At 41.2% G+C, this 21,000-nt stretch overlaps 1 protein-coding gene across 4 annotated transcripts in view; it reads left to right on the top strand.

Moving 5' to 3' along the window:
- Window positions 1-21,000, top strand: part of Mettl24 (methyltransferase like 24) — a 111,397-nt gene that overhangs the window by 40,462 nt on the left and 49,935 nt on the right. For 3 of the 4 annotated variants that reach the window (XM_013115744.3, XM_005073245.4, XM_040728169.1), the window contains one exon: window positions 8,487-8,715. In XM_013115744.3, coding sequence (XP_012971198.1) covers window positions 8,487-8,715 — 229 coding nt within the window. Of the gene's footprint in view, window positions 1-8,486; window positions 8,716-13,421; window positions 13,618-21,000 lie in introns of those variants that run through there. The other variant, XM_040728167.1, reaches the window with a different exon arrangement.

The following is a 21,000-nucleotide window of genomic DNA, read 5'->3' as shown; positions in this document are numbered from 1 at the left end:
TCAGGCAGGAGCTGTACAGCCCGTTGATTAGAACCTAGCTTTTCCTAGAAGCCCCCAGCTATGCTTCAAAACTGTAGGAAGGACAGGAAGTCATGACAGCAGCATTTATTTTATGCCACACTAAAAATTTGTGAAACTAGGTCAAAAAATAATTGCATGCAGATTGGCAACATCGTCTTGATCCTATTTCCTGGTTCCAAGCTTTCCATTCTGCTTAACATTTTACATTCTATAATAAACTCATTTATGAATATAACTGAATAAGATAAAACTTGGGAAGATTTTTAGGATGTTTGGAAATCCTCCCCCCACCCTTATGCTTCCAAGCTGTTAGATAAGATGGTTCTGCAGCAAGATTTCAGATTATTACAGAGAAAAACATGATTTTCTTTCATTTACATTCAAAATCAGCTTTGCAAAAAGCAAATGAGAACTTCTGAATTACACTGGAAACAGAAATGAATAGATTATAAGGGTCAATATTTGGTGAAGACATGGAAGCTTTTATTACAAACTTCAATCTAGCTGAGCATGGTGGTGCACATCATTAATCCAAGCCCTGAGGGGGCAGAGGCAGGTGGATCTTTGTGAACTCAGGGCCAGCCAGTCCTGTCCCCAAATGAGATCCTGTCTCCTAAAACAAAACAAAATAAAGCAAACAATCAATCGAACAACTTCAAACCCCCAAACCAAACCCAAAACCCACAAAGAAACAAGGAAAAAGAAAAGAAAGATAGAAAACTTGACTCTAAAGAAAGCATTTGTGATAGAAAGAAATAACACTTGACTGCTGGCAGTGGGTAAGACTGGTGACTGTACTGTGACTTGGGGTCTGGGATCTAGACACCCCTCCTGTTTTGATGAGCTGCTTGTTGAGGACAACAGATTACTGCTTGCCATCTCAAGCAGCGCTGAGGGGAAATACACAAGTAATGGTTCAGAAACAAGGAACTACTGCTGGGAATGCTGGCCCTGTGTTGCCAGTGTCTGGGAGCCTTGGGACAGTTGTGATAGAGGGAGCATGGATGGGGAATCTGTGGCCTCTACCTACAAGTGTATGTGCGAGCTCCTAAGAAGGACAATGACAAAGCTATGTCTCTGCGGGGCCCCGTGACTCCCAGGCAAACCAAAGATAAAGATACAAACAACTAGGGGGGTGGGATGAGGAGGCCCCTGGCATGAGAGTCCAGGAGTCAGAAGACAAAGACTGTGTCTGATCTGCGTCATCCTTTCTCCTCCACCCTCATAACTGAAGCAGGTGTTGCCTTGACTGTCTCCCCCGGGGCTACCATTTCTCTGCTGGAGTCAAAATTTCATATTCCACAGTGGATGTGAAAAGACCACTGTCTGTTACAGTGTGTTCTATCAAAACTTAACTCAGCTTTTCACTTTTCAAACGATGTAGAGTAGGCCAGTGAACATACTGTAAGGGACAAGAAAGGAAGCTAAATGCTGAAAGGAAGAAAAGTAAGACAAATTGAGAAACAGGAAAAGGCCGTGGGTTCAGAGGACACCTTGCAGATCCGGCAGGCTCTTCCCAGTAGGTCTTCCAGTAATGACAGTGGCGAGGGGATTGTCCAGGTGTGGTGGGAGGACAGAGGAGAGTGGAGCAGAGGGAGAAGCTGCCTAGTTTACTCTCATGGCAGCGACTGTGTTTTAGGGGTAGGACTGAATGCCTGGGAAGATGGAAGGAACAAAGCAGAGGCCCGCCATCTTCGTCTCCTCCTGCTCTGTGTTAAATTATACTATTTGGTTTCAAGACATGATTTCTTGGTGTGCGGCAGAAGATTTCCTGTGTCACACATGGTGAGGCAACTCGAGCCAGTATTTTAGACAGAAAACCTGCAATGTGGCTGAGAGCATTTCAAGAAGAATGAATGAACCTCACAGCCAAGTACGTTTGCTTCCCAGAGCTTGAATGGAGCCAGCAGGAGCAGTGCTAGCACAGGACACATGAATGGGGAAGGAGAAGACTGTGGGCCTCAAAGTTTCCACACACTGTCTCCCAGATTACCGGCTGTGGTCTGGTAACACCACAGACACTCTGTGCAGCTGTTTGTGCCATGGATAACATCTATGCTTCATCTGTAAAAAATCCTCTTCATTCTTTTCGAATGACAGTGTCCTGGGAATACATGTTTGTTTGTTTTTTGTTTGTTTTGTTTTTCAGACAGGGTTTCTCTGTATTGTTTTGGAGGCTGCCCTGGAACTAGCTCTGTAGACCAGGCTGGCCTTGAACTCACAAATATCTACCTGCCTCTGCCTCCTGAGTGCTAGGAATAAAGGTGTGTACCATCAACCCCCGGCTAATAAATGGGTTTTTAGGATAAGGTTTCACTGTGTAGCCCTGCCTGTTCTGGAATGCCCTATGCAGACCAAGCTAGCTTCAAACTCAATGAGATCCTCCTGTCTCTGTATGATGGGAAATGGCATTCTGTAAATATGTTTCTCTTATGGGTTGATGAATAAAACACTGTTGGCTAATAGGAAAGCAAGATAGGCAGGTCTAGGAGACGAGGAGGATTCTGGGATGTGGGGACAGTCAGTCATTGTGTAGGATTGCAGAGGAGTAACATGTCTCCAGACATTTCTCCAGTAAGATAAGACCACATGGAAATACTTAGACATAGAAACGGGTTAGTAATTGAGACAGAGCTAACCAATAAGAAGCCCTAGTCGATGGCCAACGGATTTATAGTTAATATAGTGCCTCATGTGTTATTTGGAGGCTGAAGCAGCAGTGGAACCCAGGCAGCTGGCGGGAAAGAGTACGCATAGCATCTGTCTCTTGAGTACTGAGATTAAAGGCATATACCACCATGCCTGATTTCATATTTTAATGACACTTTTGAATTTCATGCAGTGTTACTAGCACAGAAAGCAATAATTGTAAAATATTTTATTGTCTGTCTCTTTGTGCTTTGAGATCCCCCCACCACACACCCACACACACACACATGAACGCACGCACACACACACACATGTGCATATTTGGAAATTTACAGATCTAGCCTGCCACCTGGCCAGAGTGTCTTCCCCACTGCTGGTGTGCTGACACTCCAGAGGAAAATGCTTCTCACCACTTCCAGACCTCTTCTCTCAGTGATGAAGGCTAAGAAACTTCTGATCTGTACTCTGGATTTGTTTTTATTGTTTTTAGCTTCTTAGCAGTATTATTTCCGTATTAATATACTTATATACTATGTGTAAATATACTCACATCCTTGAACGCACAAACCAGAGGTTCCTTTTAGTCACTGCTCTTAAACATTTTCATCACACCCTCCTTCCCAAATCCCTGAACCCAGCATCAATTACTCCCAATTTCCCTCCAATGTTTAGCTCCCTAACAGTTCAGCCCCTCCCTGCCTACTACCCACTGGCCTTAGGGAAACACTAACTGGACTTCCTGTCTACAGAGTCACCTATTTGAACATGTAATATAAATGGAACATGTGATATATTACATTTTGTGACTGTTGACAAATGTTGGCATAGTTCATCAGCAGTGTGGCATGTATCAGCACTCATTACTCTTTATGTCTGAGTCACATCTCATTGTATGGTAACACCACACTCTGTTTCTTCAATCACCGGCTGAGATGAGCATTGATGTGGAAATTCTGAGGCCATGTCTTTTCATTTATCTTGAATATATACCATTTTACATCCCCACTAATAATCTATGATAGTTCCAATTTCTTCATATTCTGTCAACACCACATTGGCCTTTTCAATTATGTACCTTCTGGTAATTGAGATGGGGTATCTCACTGTGGCTTTAAATTGTCTTTCCCTACCGAGTAATGAATCCTTTCATATTCTTATGCTCTAAGTTTTTGATTCCCAGGGGACATAAAACCCACTTACCGTGAGACACTCAAGCCTGCTTAAAACAGGCTAACAAAGACCTGCCGCAATCCACTCCGTTTCCCTTTCAGTGGTATATAAGAGCACAGATGCTGGTGTATGTACACAGTTCACATGCTTAAAGTACACCTGTAGTCAGTCCAAAGAACACTTGTGAACAACTTGGAAGAAAAAAACCTCTCTCAAGAACTCTCAGTGCTCTCTACTGGGAAGTCATCTTAATGGTCATTCGGCAGGAACAGCACATCCGAGACTTGTTTAGTGACATCCCACACAGCTGCAATCAGGCAACGTGGTTGGTTTGCTCTGAGACATTGGAGAAGGCCCAACATAGTTGTCCAGGCACTCTAGTCCAGCCTACCTTTGGAAATTTAGCCCTATACATCCTTCCCTTCTTAGTTCTTCGAAACCTTTTAGGTTTGATAGTCTTGCTCTGCTGAAAAATTTGTTGTGCCCTAAAACCCCAGTACTGGTTCGATATTTATTAATAAATCTTCTAACTTCACCTTCCTCTTATGGAGGCAAGGTGACAGGCTTACCTAGAGCCTTGAAAGTGGATCCTCTGCTGAGTATTTCCAAAGGGAACTGTAGAAGCTGCTGATTGTCCCCTACTGTCAATTTTCTTCTTTTGGTGACATAATTCCTGAAGTTAGCAAGACACATGGCCACCATGGATTCCCTGGAGCTTCAGTGGCCATGTGACTAGCTGTGAGCAATGGCTGTGAGTGGAGAAGTGTGTGGCTTTCAGGGTGTGGCCTCACAAGAATGTGGCCACCGCTTCCCTTCCTACCTTCCTCGGTGACTGCAACACAGATAGGAGATGGGGAAAATGGATCAGTCACCTCAGACCTTGAGATGGAAGTCACACATGCGGTCTGTGCTGCTTGCTTCATAGGCTAAACCTAAAGAAAATATTTCTACCAAGTAAACTTTTCTATGGTAAATTCTCCTTGTGGTTAAAATTACAGTAGAAGATAGCTTACATTCAGATTATTTTGTAATTAATAATAGGTATTATTATAATAATTTGTTCAAAATGCTTTTTCCTCATCACTACTTTGTGAGTACCCTCAGCTCAAGGGCAATTCTGCTCTGTTTGTCCTCATGCCCAGCAGATGCCCCATTCCCGTGTAGTATCCTCTAGAGACTCGTTTACACACAGGAGTGAATCATTGAATCGAAGCCCGCTGCATGCTATGTTTGGACATTATTGCATATCCTAGGAGTGGCAGGCCTTACATAAAGTCTTCTATCACTGAGGGCAGCATTGAAGGTCTATCTGTCACCACTGGGGCACAGGAGAGTTGGGAGCAAGCAAGGTCAACGCAGCCTCACTCTCTAAAAAGCGGCAACTTTCCAAAGTTTGAGAGGAGTGTTCCTCCAGAGCCTGGTGTGCCCGGTCATCTGCTGTGGAGGAGCATGTGGAGAGGCTGTGCATGCGAGCATTGTAGATGCCATGCATGCGTTAGAGGTGCCAGACCTGGACTCCACTCCTGCTTCTGTTACCTAGGGATGTGTTGTGTAGTCTCTTAAGTCTTCCTCTTGCTTTTTACATCTGCCATGAAACTTGATAAATGTAAACTAAGCCTGAAAAAAGCATTATTTTAAATACACAAAAGGCAGAATTGCACACACTAGGTAAATGAGAATTCCTTATTGCTTCCCAACACAGTACATATTTATATACTAAAATTAAATGGTATGGAAATGTCACGGTGGAACCCCATGATTCTATAGTCTATATACACTGATTGTGATGTTAATCTTGTCTTCTTGAGTGGGTTGAAATGCCTACGGGTCAGCACAGCACCTCTCTAGGGGTATCTGTGGGGTTTAGTACAGCACATCTCCAGGGGTATCTGTTGGGGTTTTTAGATTTTAACATGTCTGTACTGAGTGGGTTGAGCCATAATGGACTCAGGATTTGAATATAGTGTCAGGAGGGGTTAGAACTATGGGAGGTAGGACACAGTGGGAGGAAATAAGTCCTTGGGTGGGGTGTCCTGGGGGCTCTGTCTTGCCCTGGTCCTTCCTGTTTCTGCTCCCTGCCTGCTATGCTGTGAACTGGTCCAGCATACCTTCCCCTTCGTGATGGGATGAGACCATGAGCCAGAATTCACACTTTCCTTTAGGTTCTTCTCAGTGTCATTTTTCCACAGCTACAGACTAACATACTGCTAAGAAGAGATGAGGATGGGACAGATTGAGCAAAAGTAACATCGGTTAATAAAATTATAAATTACAAGCAGTTTCAGGCCATCTGGTGTATCATATAAAGTATCTCTATTATGTAATGATGGACTTACATGTGTGGGCATGTGCTTCTAATAATTTATAACAGAGGCTATCCCACGTACATGTGTAGAAAAATTCTGGAATGATGTAGAAAAACTACTAAACATGTTGATCTCTGGAAGTTAGTGGTTACAATGTCGAGGGCTGAAAACTTGCTTTTTGCTTTCTCTGCTTCTTACATTTTAATTTTTTCTGTGTGTAGAAACTAGAATTATAAGAAACTAGTATAAGGGGTAGGGCTGGAGCTCAGTGATCAGAGTGCTTAGCTAGCATGCACATGGCTCTGAGCCTGATCCCTAGGGAGGGAGGAGCAGAGGGAAAGAGGGGGGAGGAAGTTAAGAGGGAGGGAGAGTTCTGAAGTGGGTTTTGTAGAAAGAAGAAAATGGGCAACAAGACCTCTCAGGTAGAACAAATGGGAATGTTGAGTCCTTCTAGCTAAAGTGGATTAATAAGATCTGGTTGAGGGATATAATTGGCCGAATGACATGTCAAGGTATCCAGTGATGGAGAGAGCAATGTTGTGGGGTAAGGGCAGAATAAGCAATTAGGGCCACCTTGGTGTTTCAGATAGATGAAAGCTTCTTTTAGGTAATTAAGACCTGCGGAATGATCGTTGGCTCCTGTTTTTGTGTGTGCCCAAAGTGTGTGACAGTCTGGAATCAAGTTCTTCTGTACTGCTTTGGGTTCGGCCAGTGGATTACAGACGCTCTGTGGGCTTATGTTATCCCAAGTTACAAGTAGTCATAGGCCTTTGGAACTTAGCATGATTATACATGCTTGTATTCCATGCCACAGGAAGCTGAGGCAGGAGGTTTGTGAGTTCAATACCATATAGCAAGTCTGTCTCTATCTCCATCTCTTTCTCCCCACTCCCCACCCCGAAAAAGCATAGAATTTTTGGCAGAGAAGTCTTAATTACCATAAAAAGGACTATCTTCTGGTTAATTTCATGTTTCCCATTCAAAATGGCGCTTTAATCAATGTGGTGATGTTTACACTAAATAAGAAGTTTTTCTTAGTAGTTCAGCGTGTGTCGACATGGCATACTACCTAGTAGGTGTTTAGGCATAATGTATTCATCATTTCTTCCCTTTATTGCTGTGAACTTAAGCACAGATTCTTTCCTTGCACCTTGGACCTAGTAGGGACACATACATTTGCGTTTCTTTTTTTCTTTAACCACACTACTTTAAAATACACTCCATTTAAAAGAACAGTACCGGCTCACAAGTTCAGCATTTTGCTTAGTACCATGAGACAAATTAGCGCCTCATTAGAATGCAGGTCCCCTCAAGGGAATGCATCCCAGGCTTATCTTTTTTTGACCTATGCTGAGAAAATTCTCTTAAGACTAGTGGATATTATTTTTATTGAAAATAAATTTTGTTTCATACAGTATATTATCCTCTCCCAACTCCTCCTAGATCATCCCCACCTCCCCACACATCCAACTCCTGTTTGTTTTCTAAAGACAGATAAAACAAATAAAAACAAACAATAATAATGATAACAACAACAAAAATAAAACAACAGAAGCACAGAGACACAACACAAAAACAAAACCCATAAAAACACAAAATTAGAAACCATACTATACAAGCAAAAAACCCAGTAAGATAAAAAAAAACCAAGTAAAGCAATATTCTCTATATTCTGTTTCTCCTTCCTTGGGAGACCTCACCCGAATCTCTTACCCTATTCCTAGCCACTGTGATTATATAGATCATAGTGTACCTATCGAAGTTAGTGGATATTTTTATTTGTTCCATTGATAATATAATTTACAACTTAATCAAACCATTCTGCGAGTCTACATGTTTAGCTGGTGATTCTGTGATCTGTGTTTAACAGATTAGTCTTCTTTTATTCAGAGGCTTTGGTCTATAGTGTATGATTGTATGTGTGTAAATAACATGCATATGTGTGTGTAGAATATGTGTGTAGAGCATGTGTATGCATATATGTGTATAGAACATGTGTATGTTTATGTAGAACATGCACATGTGTGTGTAAAGTATGTGTATGTATGTGTAAAGCATGAATATATGTATAAAGCATGTATATGTGTGTAGAGCATGTGTATGTGTGTATAGAACAAACATATATGTGTAGAGCATGTATATATGTATGTGTGTATAGAACACATGTATGTGTGTGTGTAGAGCATGCATATATGAAGTTCATTGAATGTATACATTAGACATGTTTTAAAACAGAAAGCATGATGCCACTAGGAAGACTGGTGTTAGAGTTGTCAATGTATCCATTTAATTTTGCTTTGTTGTGTTTTTTTGTTTTTATTTTCTTTCTCTGGTCTCTAGCCTGGGAAGTGATGACACACACTTTGAGGTGAGCATGGCCAATGACGGATGTGAAGTGCATCGTTTTGATCCTAGTGTTAAATCAGCCCATGTTCTGGAGAGCCAGCGCCTCTGGCATCACCGGTTGTCCATCGATTGGCGTGATCCACATCCAGCTGTGGCTGCTCAAAAGCCACATAGCAACACCAGAAAACTGGGAAGCATTTTGAATGAATTTGGGCATCACAAGGTGAGACTCCTCATTTTAATTCATAATTAAATAAAGTGAATAAATCCACCAGATTACAAAAATGAGAACTGAAGCTAATAATGTTGAAAAACTGAAGACTAGGTTTTTCAATTTTTCTAGTCTCTGTACATTGTTTACAGAGTTGACCTGTGGACATGATGTTTGGTAATGCTAGAACTGTTTACATTGAATTGCGGATTTTAGTTGCTCTTAAGAATGCTAAGAATGGACAAAATGAGACAAGAGACTAAGAAACTACTTCTGACAGAGGCTTCAGCATACTTAGGAGTTTATCTAAAGTTCTCAGAAAGCTAAATTGCTTATTTCAACCTTGAATATATAAATACAAACCTTCCCATGTTTATGTTTGGTAAGACACTGACTTTACATAATATTTCTCAAGTTACTTTCTATTTTGAGACTTTTGGTTTTTAAAGTACAAAAAAATACATGTGTTGTTGAGTAAAATCTACTTTGTAAAACTCAATGAGCATTATGTACATTGCAATTTATATAATTATGTCAAAACATGTAAAATATATGCAGATACTCCATTGTAGGGGAACCACATAAAGGAACTCAATCTTTAAACAATGTTCCTTGAACCCTAGTTTTAGCATCATATATTCCAGCTAATGTATATTTTGAGCAGATTCTAAAAGGGTGATTCTGGATACAGTTGCCTTTTTTTGGGTCTCCATCTCTCCTTGAGTGAGATTGGCCTGTCCTAGCCTGTGGTTCCCAACCCGAGGTGCCATGTAATTTAAAACATACCAGAATAGGAGTCCATCTGTGAGACAAGGTATGGGGGACTTTGAGTTTGCATTTGTTTCTTGGTCTCTAACAAAAGGACTTTACTTGTGCATTATTCGTTTTCCTCTCCCTCCTCTTCTTTCTCCTCTTCTTTGTAAAAAAGAAAGAAAGAAAGAAATAAAGAAAGAAAGAAAGAAAAATCCCCGTCTTAGTTAGGGTTTCAATTGCTGTGGTAAAACACAATGACCAAAAATAAATTGGGGAGGAAAGGATTTGGATCCTCTTACAGCCTGCAGTCCATCATTCAGGGAGGTCAGGATAGGAACTCAAGGCAGGAGCCTGGATGCAGGAGCTGATGTAGGCAGAGGCCATGGAGGGTGCTGCTCACTGGCTTGCTCCCTGGGACTTGCTCAGTCTGCTTTCTTGTAGAACCCAGGACCACCAGCCCAGCAGTGGCCCTGCCCAGTGTGCTGGACTTCCCACCGCCACAAGCTTGCCTCTAGAGGCCATTGTGGTGGGGACATTCTCTCAGCAGTGTTTTCCTCTTCCTAAATGACCTGTGTCAAGCTGACCCAAGACTAGCCAGCACACTCCCTTTAACCAGACAGTCAAAGCCTTTTCAAGAACAACCTTAAATAATTTATTGCTCTTCTAACATAGGACTGACTGGCTATTTGTACTTTGTTTCTGCCACCAAGAGAACCAGCATCTGACAGCTAGGAATCTTAATGCTTCCTATCTACAATATTTTGGATAAAATCTCTGAATAGAACGTTTTTCTTGTGCTACTAAATTTTTAACAAGTGTGAGAAGTGGGGGAATTTTCAGAATTCTATTCCAGTTTATTCTATTTGCCACTCCGACTTTTGCAAACCTGCTTTGCTTTACTGGTGGAAATTACACAAACCAGTTCCCTAATATGTCAAGTCTAGATTATCCATAGAGTGAAAACTTGTAGTGTTCAGTAAAGAGTCATGTTGCTGCTCTCTGTGAGTTACTTCCTGGTCTTGTCCACCCTCACTCTTAGAGACAAGACTGAATAGGCAAAACAGGTTAAAGTCAATGCCCTTTTGCATTTTTCAATACATTTTAGCAAAGGATTTCCTAGAGGGGAGGATAAAATGAGACTTTGAAAAAAGTCACGGGTGTACATAATTTATCCAAGCACATTTCCTATAGAGTATGTTTTAGGACAATGAGACCCAGGGTTGAATTGCATGTGTTCAGCTCCCTGGGAGCTGTGGTGGGTCAACCTTTATGCTGGGGGTACTGTGGAGCATTTTGCCCCTAGATAGCAGAAGTATTTACAAGGATACTTAAAGAGCAGAGATGATTTCAAGGGTTGCTTTTGTTCCTAAAGTGACTTATTTTTCTTAAAAAACATTAATAACAACGGAAGTGATCTGCCTTAGAATCACTAGGTATATACTTGGTGCTTGAAAAGAAAATTCATTGCTGAAGAATGGAAGAGCCATTAGTCTCCTTCATAGAGATTCTTTGCATGAGCACTTCCAAACAGAAACAAGAAAAACTAAGCCACCAGTGAGTGATTGTGTCCCTTAGAAGCACTCTGCTAGGGCAGTGCAGCTCCAGATAAAAGGAAACCTCGTTTGTGGCCTGTGGAGAGCGTGGTCTGTTTTCATTTCTCTCTGCGTATGCAGACATTGATAAATAGGACATGGCTGTGACAAGGGAGGTGGCAATGGAAGCCAAACAATGCTTTGAAGACTTTAAAATATCTCATATGGTTTTGAGGTAATTTGCATGTTTGGCTGTTTTGTTGTTGTTGTTTTTCTTTTCTTCTCTGCATCTAAACCTAGTTTCTAGTCAAGCAAGGAATGCGAGAGCCAAACGTTGGCAGTATTTGGAGACAGTCACAGAAAGATGCATATGGCTCTTGTGCTGCTGTAAAAACTCTGCTAATTTTAACTTCAAAGTATAAATCAAAAAAAACCTTTACAGAGCATCATCCCGCAGCTGCATCAGCAAAGCCTCCTGGATCAGGAGCTCCGCCTTCCAGGGAGTAATAGCACCTGGATCCAGCCTTGCTCGGATGATTTACCATCTAGCCCATGCTGCAATGGTTGCTGCTGTTAACTAAAGTCTATGAATTTTTCAAGAACGGTTGAAGATTAAACCAGAGGATTCTGCTCTTATTAATTTTATCGTGTGGTTTTACTCTCCCCCAAGCTCCTTATCGCATAGTCAGCATTTCCTAAACGATACAGGCTTGGTGATGATAAATTATGATCATTATTGTTACCAGCCGGCCAAGGGTTCTTCTGCCATGTTTGGGTGGAAAATGTGGTTGTTAAACTTCAGCTCCCTTAGTGCCAGCAGCTCTGAGCTTAGGAGATTGGGAGCCTCTGCTCCTTGCATTCAGTGCTGCTACCCTGCAGCACCCAGAGGTGATATAGAGCTCCCTGGCCTTGGGTTGCAGGGGCCAGGGCTTGTAGCACTTCCAGCTCTTAGCTTCCCCTTGTGTCTTTGCAACCTTTGCCTTCTATGGTCCCCACAGTCTCTGTTATCCACAGAGACACTTCTACAGTCCGCCGTGGCCTCAGTCTGCTCCAGTCTCTGGAGCTCTTCTGCTGCCCCGTAGCTACTCCTGGGGGTGCCTAAGGCCAGTAGCCCAGAGAGTGGCCACTTTTCATGCCACAAGCTCAGCCCACTCTCTCCATGATAAAGACTACAAGGCAGGCAATGAGACCCTCAGAAGAGGAGCTGTGAACACCTAGTGTTGCAGTGTGGTAGGACAGTACAGGAGGGAGATCTGACTAGAAGAGTGAGGTGGGCAGCTGACCAGCCTGTCACCCATGCACACAGCCCTCTGTTTACAACTACACACATGGTCACACAGTCTGTGAAGGTTATACTGGGCCTGTCACAGATGCAATCAATGCCCAACTTGACTGAGGGTTTTGGGTGACTTCTGGAATGGCTGTGACAGATCATCTGATGCTGTCATGGCTAAAACAACATTTTCAAGAGCTGATTCAGAGTGTTTGGAGTGGCTCTTAATGAATGAAGTATTTTTCAAAGCAAAAGCCATGGTTGGGGTTGTGGCCATAAAAGCTACTGTTGATCTATATTGTTGGAAGGAGACGCCCTCCAGGCACCGGAGCAACCACGAGATGGTGAAAACAGAGATACCATGACAACAGCTAGAGGAATCACACAAGTAATAGCTAGCTGACTGACAGCTCCCATGATTGCTATGACTATGGGGCTGAAGTTGTAGTTGCTGTCATCCCTGGTGGGATGGTACCAATGTCATTCCCAGCCCACTGGATCTGAGAACCATGGAGATAACAGAATTGGGCCCCATCCAGACTCAGTACTTTATGGTCCTGGAGTCATGCCCTGGCCGGGCTCCTTAGCAACCACTGTAGCAACAGAAAAGGATTATGGCTGTCAGTCAAGCAGATGACCAGCACACCCCAAACAACTTCAGTCATTTGAAAGGAACACGAGCAAACAAATCAAACTCACGACAAAGATCTAGCTCGAAATTTCATTCTTTGGCGCACTTTATCTAAACATCATAACCCCTAACTGCTGCCCTAAGGGTGGAATGGGTTCTCCTGATCTGTATCTTCCTTATTATGACCTCCAGTCTTGACCCTGCTGCTGGTGGCATGAAAACATGACTTCCTGGATGCTTACCTCCAAAAAGACCTTAATTAAGACTTGAATCGCAAGCTAGCTTGTTAGCCTTTGGCACTGGAAAAGTCACCTGACTGCACTGGCACTCAGTTGATCATCTGTAAAAATGACAGCATTAATAAAGTGTGGCTTATTTGGAGAATTAGATTTGAGAATACAGTACAGAAGTCTCCAGCCGAAAGTCTGGCATGGGTTTGTCACTTAATCTCTTCCAGTGAATTTAAAGAATTGTGATCCACATGTCAAACTATTTCAGAAAATGCCGATTTTCCTTTCTTTGTTTTCAGGAAGAATATATCATAGATTCATCAGAGTTGCCAACTACAACTAATATCAGGCAAGCGTTGCTGTTCGCTAAAGCTTTGTGTGAAGCTAAAGGGCACTTGGTCCTTCAGATGTGGTTGAAAGAGAATTATTGTTGTTTGCTGCCTTGGGGCACTGAACAGCTTTGCTGGTGACTGTGTGGAAAGTAAATACTGTGCTGCAGAGAGAATAAGTAACCACTGAGAATTAATTGGAATCTGTTTCACATGAGCAGATGTCCAGCTCCAGGCTGGCTGTCTGGTCAGACGGCTCTGAGGTCCTCGGCTTCCTCCCTGTCAGCTCAGGTGTCTGTCCCCTCTTCCTCCTGCCACTATTCCTCTGGCTCAGTGTCCTCTTGGACTCTAAGAGATTGTAGTCTCTGCCTTCCCAAGCTGAGACTTGGTATTCATTCCAGAGCATCCATTTCCTTCCATGGTGTGTGCTGTTTGAGAGAATAGGGGCTCTGAATCAAACAGTGATCCCCGTCCCTTTCCTTTGTACTCTGCATTTCAGTTGCCGAGGGCAAGAGTGACCCTGCGGTGCTCCTGTGAGTCTCCCAACTCAGGCTCCCATGAGTGCGAAGTCACAGGCATGAACAAGGTCAGCTGTTAGCCGCATTGGGTATGGGTAATCCCATCCTGTGGGAGCCGTTAAAGGAAAGGTGGTACATCTTTTCGTGGGCTCCTCACAATGCCCCAGTAAAAAAGGACAGGGCGAATCTTTACGTACTGACATCACACACACACACACACACACACACACGCACACGCACACGCACACGCACACGCACACGCACACACAGTAAAGGAAGTCATAAAGCAAAAAACTGCCGGTTTTGGAAAAGAACAAATTTAGATGGATTATATTACTCAATTCAAAAATTTTTAAATTGTTGCCATTAAAATAGTATTGTATTGATCTACAGATAGGTGAATAAATAGAACTGGAATCCCAAGAGATCTTGCAGATAAACACACACACATGTGTGCATATATGTATGAACTTAGGTAAAGTGCTAACATAATTCAACAGTGAAAAAGATAGTATTTACAGAAAATCTGATCAGAACCATTGGATATCTGTATGGAAAAACATTTATACAATGTATTTTGATCATACCCTCTACCTTCCTAGTGGCCTTACTTTTCACCCTCCCAACTCTAATTTTTGTCTTCTTTTTCTGACCTCAGGGCGGACCACTTAGTATTGGATAACTAATTAGAGATCTATAACTAATTAGGGACTTCTTCCCTAGGGAAGACCATTCTTCCCACTCTTTTTTCTTTTAAACTAATTTATTAATTATATAATTATTAAATATAATGTACATTTTTGTGTTTTGCCTGTATGTATGTCTGTGTGAAGATGTCAGGTCCCTTAACACTGGAGCTATAGGCAGTTATGAGCTGCTATGTGGGTGCTGGGAATTGAGCCCAGGTCCTTCGGAAGAGCAGCCAGTGCTCTTAACCACTGAGCCATCTCTCCAGCCCCACCTCTAATTTTTAATTATTGTTGACCTCCTAAATCCCACTGGTGCTGCCAATATTCACACTGGTGTGGGGCCATGCAAAGAGACATAGGCAGCCTACTTGCAGTCATATCCCCAATGGAGAGTGTTTTTTCCTTCCTTCAGCAACCATCCACTGTCAATAGATCGTCTACCAATAATAGAGCCTTGGGGGGCCTTCCCTCCCTTGTGTTAGAATTTTGACCGGCTTGATATTATGCAGCTAGCTACAGTTGCTGTGAGTCAATGTGTGTGAGGGTATGTCATGCCCAGAAGTCAGAATTTCACAGCTCTCCTCCTCAACCAGCTCTTACATTTGTCTGGCTGCACTTTCATGATGTTCCCTGAGTCCTGAATGTAGGGAGGTTAATAGACATGATTCATCCACAGCTAAGCACTCATAGTTATGTATACTTAATACTCTTACCAGTTATGGGTTTGCATTAATCATCACCTATTGTGAAAGGAGATTTCTCTAACCAAAGTTGATCGTGATAAAGTATCCTACTCATCCAGTGATGTTGTTAAGAATCTAAAACCAATCTGGGTAGTGGTGGCACATGCCTTTAGTCCCAACACTTGGGAGGCGGAGGCAGGTGAATCACTTGGAGGCAGAGGCAGGTGGATCTCTGTGAGTTCGAGGTCAGCCTGGTCTACAGAGTGAGTTCTAGTACAGCCAGGACTGTTTCACAGGGAAACCCTGTCTCAAAAATAAAGAATATAAAACCCGAGATAAAATATCCCACACAATATATTAGATTTAAAAACTTTCATCCAAATGTACCAAGAATTTTTACACTGAAAGTCGAGGTGGGGTGGGGGGCAGGGGTGTGTAGCAACCCAGTTCATAACTGGGCAAATGATCTGAACAGACACTTTCCCAAAGAAGATACAGAGAGGCAAAAGCCCATGAGGAGATACTCAACACCATCAGGCACCAGGGAAATGAGAGAGTTAAAACAGATGTTGCTTTAACATTTACCAACCACAAAGCCTCTACAAAAGTTACAAAATGAAAAGATTGACAAGAAGCAGTAAGTAGGATATTCGACAACTGTAACTCTCAGGAATTCTTTGTGGGAATGTGACCAATTTAGAAGAGTTTGGCAAATTTGTGTTAAATTTGTGCTATAGTATAGATTAGGAATGTTACCCAGAGGTGTAGGTATAGCCTACAGCCTGTGGCACTATTAGAAGATGATTTAACTAGTGGGAGGCCCCCAGAACTTCATGCTCCAGCCATGAAGTCAGTGGCTTCACCTGCCATGATCTGCTACCTACAGGCCCCAAACAGGCCAATCAATCCTGCACAAAACCTCCAAAATAAACCTTTCTTCTTTATTTTTTTAATATTTATATATATATTTTAAATTTCATTTCACTTTCCAACCAAAGTTGTCCCTCCCACTCCTCGTCCAATCCCGTCCCTCCGTGTCCCCCTCCCAGCTCACCCCCCCCCATCCATTCCTCCCAACAGATAAGGACTCCCATGGGAAGTTGACACATTTTGGGACATTAAGTTGGGGCAGGACTAAGCCCCTCCCCTATGCTTTAAGTCTGAGCCTGGTATCCCCTCATAGGGAATGGGTTCTAGCAAGCTAGCTCATATACCAGGGGTAGATAGATCCTGGTCCTACTTCCTGGGGCCCTTCAAATAGTTCAAGCTTCACAACTGTCTTCCACATACAGAGGGCCTAGTTCAGTCCAATGGAGGCTCCACAGCTGTTGGTCCAGAGTTCATGAGTTTCCATGAGCTTGGTTCTGGTGTCTCTGTGGTTTTCTTCATCATGATCTTGACCTGCCTTGTTCATGTAATTCCTCCTCCCTCTCTTAGATTGGATTCCCGGAGTTCAGCATGGTGCTTGGTTGTGGATCTCTACATCTGGTTCCAACAGTTACTGGAAGAAGGCTCTAGTTCCTCTGGAGCTGCGGATTGTAGTCTGGTTGTCCTTTGCTTTATAACTAATATCCACTTATGAGTAAATACATACCATGTTTGTCTTTCTGAGTCTAGGTTACCTCTCTCAGGATGGTTTTTTCTAGTTCTATCTATTTGCCTACAGATATTATGATGTCATTGTTTTTTCTTACACCTGAGTAATACTCCATTGTGTAAATGTATCACATTTTCTTTATCCATTCTTCAGTTGAGGGGCTTCTAAGTAATTTCTAGGTTCTGGCCATTATGAATAATGCTGCTATGAATACTATTGAGAGTGCGTCCTTGTGGTATGATTGATTATCCTTTGGGTATATGCCCAAGAGAAATATTACTGGGTCTTGAGGTAGATTGAGTTCCAATTTTCTGAGAAACTGCCATACTGATTTCCAGAATGGCTGTTCAAATTTGTACTCCCACAAGCAGTGGAGGTGTATTCTACTTATTCCACAATCTCTTCAACATAAGCTGTTCTCAGTATTTTTTTTTATCTTAGCCATTCTGACAGATGTAAGATGGTATCTCATAGTTGATTACATTTCCATTTCCCTGATGATTAAGGATGTTGAGCAATTCCTTAAATGTCTTTCAGTCATTTGAGTTTCTTCTGTTGAGAATTCTCTGTTTAGCTCTCCAACCCATTTTTAAATTGGATTATTTGGTATTTTGTTGTCTAGTTTCTTGAGATCTTTATATATTTTGGAGATCATCCCTCTGTCAGATGTGGGGTTGGTAAAGACCTTTTCCCATTCTGTAGACTGTTGTTTTGTCTTGTTGACTGTGTCCTTTGCTTTACAGAAGCTTTTCAGTTTCAGGAGGTCCCGTTTATTGATGGTTGCTCTCAGTGTCTGTGCTACTGATGTTCTATTTAGGAAGAGGTATCCTGTGCCAATGCATTCAAGGCTACATCCCACTTTCTCTTCTATAAGGTTCAATGTAACTGGCTTTATGTTAAAGCCCTTGATTTCACTTGGACTTGAGTTTTGTGCAAGATAATAGATATGGATCTATTTGCAGTCTTCTATTTGTTGACATCCAGTTATGCCATCACCATTTGTTAAAGATGTTTTCCTTTTTCCACTGTATCTTTTTTGATTCTTTGTCAAAAACCAGACGTTCATATATGCATGAACTAATGCCAAGGTCTTCAATTAGATTCCATTGATCCACATGTCTGGTTTTTTTGTCAATACCAAGCTGTTTATTACTATAGCTCAGGGATGATGATGCCTCCAGAAGTTCCTTTATTGTACAGGATTCTTTTTAGCTATCCTGTGTTTTTTTAAACATGAAGTTGAGTTATATTCTTTCAAGGTCTGTGAAGAATTGTGTTGGGATTTTGATGGTGATTGTATTGAATCTGTAGATTGCTTTTGGTAAGATTGTCATTTTTATTATGTTGATCCTACCTATCCAAGAGCATGGGAGATCTTTCAAATTTCTGATGTCTTCTTCATTTCTTTCTTTAGAAACCTAAAGTTCTTGTCATACAGATCTTTCACTTGTTTGGTTAGAGTTACCTCAAGATATTTTATATTTGTGGCTATTATAAAGGATGATGTTTCTCTGAATTCTTTCTTGGCCCATTTTTCATTTGTGTATATATAGGAGGCCTACTGATTTTTTATAGTTAATCTTGTATCCTGCCACAGAACTGATGGTGTTTGTCAGATGTCATAGTTCCTGGGTAGAGTTTTTGGGGTCACTTTTGTAAACTATCATGTCATCTGCAAAAAAGTGATAGTTTGACTTCTTCCTCTCCAATTTGTATCCACTTGATATCCTTTTATTGTCTTATTGCTCCAGCTAGAACTTCAAGTACAATATTGAGTAGATATGGAGAGAGTGGACAGCCTTGTCTTGTTCCTGATTTTAGTAGAACCACTTGGATTTTCTCTCCATTTCTGTAAATCATTTTTTATGTTAATATGTGTTCCTTGTATCCCTGATCTCTAAGACCTTTATCATGAAGGGGTATTGGATTTTGTCAGAGGCTTTTTCAGCATCTAATGAAATGATCTTGTGTTTTGTTTTGTTTTGTTTTTTCTTTCAGTTTGTTTATATGATAGATTACAGTGACAGATTTCTGTACGTTGAACCAACGCTGCATCTCTGTGATGAAGCCTATTTGGTCATGTTGGATGATTTCTTTTGATGTGTTCTTGGATTTGGTTTGCCAGTATTTTATTGGGTATTTTTGCATCAATGTTCATGAGGGAGATTGGTCTGTAGTTTTCTATCTTTGTTGCATCTTTGTGTGGTTTGGGAATCAGGGTAACTGTAGCCTTGTGAAAGTAGTTTAGCAATGTTCCTTTGGTTTCTATTGTGTGGAACAATTTGAGAAGTATTGATATTAGCTCTTCTTTGAAGTTCTGGTAGAATTCTGTGCTGACACCATCTAGTCCTGAACTTTTTTTGGTAAGGAGACTTTTAATGACTTTCTATTTCCTTAGGGGTTATAAGTTTACTTAAATTGTTTATCTTGCCTTAATTTAATTTTGGTATGTGATACCTATCTAAAAAATTGTTAATTTCTTTTAAATTTTCCAGTTTTGTCGAATACAGGTTTTTGAAGTATGACCTGACAATTCTCTGAATTTCCTCAGTGTCTGTTATGTTCCCTTTTTCATTTCTGATTTTGCTAATTTGGATATTCTCTCTCTGCCTTTTGGTTAATTTGGATAAGTGTTTGTCTATCTTGTTGATTTTCTCAAAGAACCAACTCTTTGTTTCATTGATTCTTTACATTTTACTCTTTGTTTATATTTTGTTGATTTCAGCCCTCATTTTGATTATTTCCTGGCATTTATTCCTCCTGGATGAGTTTGCTTTTTTTGTTCTAGAACTTTCAGCTGTTAATTTGCTAACCTGGGATTTCTCCAATTTCTTTATGTAGACATTTAGTGCTATGACTGTTCCTCTTAGTACTGCTATTATGGTATTCCGTAAGTTTGGGCATGCTGTACATTCATTTTCATTGAATTCTAGGAAGCATTCAATGTATTTATTTCTTCCTTGACCCAGGAGTGATTCAGCTGGGCATTATTAAGTTTCCATGAGTTTATAGGCTTTCTGGAATTATCTTTGTTGGTGAATTCTAACTTTAAGCCATGGTGATACAATAAGGTGCAGGGGGTTATTCCAATTTTTTTGTATCTGTTGAGGTTTGCTTTGTTACCGAGTATGTGGTGAATTTTAGAGAAGGTTCCATGAGGTGCTGAGAAGAAGGTACATTCTTTTATGTTTGGGTTGAGTGTTCTATAGATGTCTGTTAAGTCCATTTGAGTCATAGTATCTGTTAGTTCCTTTATTTGTCTGTTAAGTTTCTGTCTGAGAGACCTGTCCAGTGGTGAGAGTGGAGTGTTGAAGTCTTCTACTATTAGTGTGTGGGACTTGAAGGATGATTTAAGCTTTAGTAATGTTTCTTTTACAAATGTGGGTTCTCTTGTATTTGGGGCACAGATGTTTAGAACTGAGACTTCATTTTGATGGATTTTTCCTGCTATGAACATGAAATGGTCTTCATGTCTTGATTATTTTTAGTATGAAGTCTATTTTGTTATATATTAGGATAGCTACACCAACTAGTTTCTTAGGTCCATTTAATTGGAGAATCTTTTTCCAACCCTTCACTCTGAGGTAACATCTGTCTGTGATGTTGAGATGTGTTTCTTATATGCAGCAGAAGAATGGATTCTGTTGTTGTATCCAGTCTGTTAGCCTGTGTCTTTTTATAGGCGAATCGAGTCCATGAATATTAAGGGATATTAATGATCAGTGGTTGCTATTTACTGCTCTTTTTGTTTTTGTTGCTGCTGGTGGTATTGTGTGTGCTTTCCCATTCTTTGGGATTTGCTGGTGTGGGATTACCTATTGCCTATGTTTTTGTGGGTATATAACTTCTTTTGGTTGCAGTTTTCCTTCTAGTACTTTCTGTAGTGCTGTATTTGTGGATAGGAATTGTTCGAATCTGATTTTGTCTTGGAATATCTTGTTATCGTTGCCTGTGGTGATTGAAAGTTTTGCTGGGTATAGTAGTCTGGGCTGGCATCCATGATCTGTTAGTGTCTGTATAACTCCTGTCTAGGACCTTCTGTCTTTCATTGTTTCCATTGAG

The sequence above is a fragment of the Mesocricetus auratus genome, unplaced genomic scaffold (assembly GCF_017639785.1).
Source record: "Mesocricetus auratus isolate SY011 unplaced genomic scaffold, BCM_Maur_2.0 Super-Scaffold_100018, whole genome shotgun sequence".
Taxonomy (NCBI): Eukaryota; Metazoa; Chordata; class Mammalia; order Rodentia; family Cricetidae; genus Mesocricetus; species Mesocricetus auratus.
This window is presented reverse-complemented; position numbering and strand designations above follow the sequence as displayed.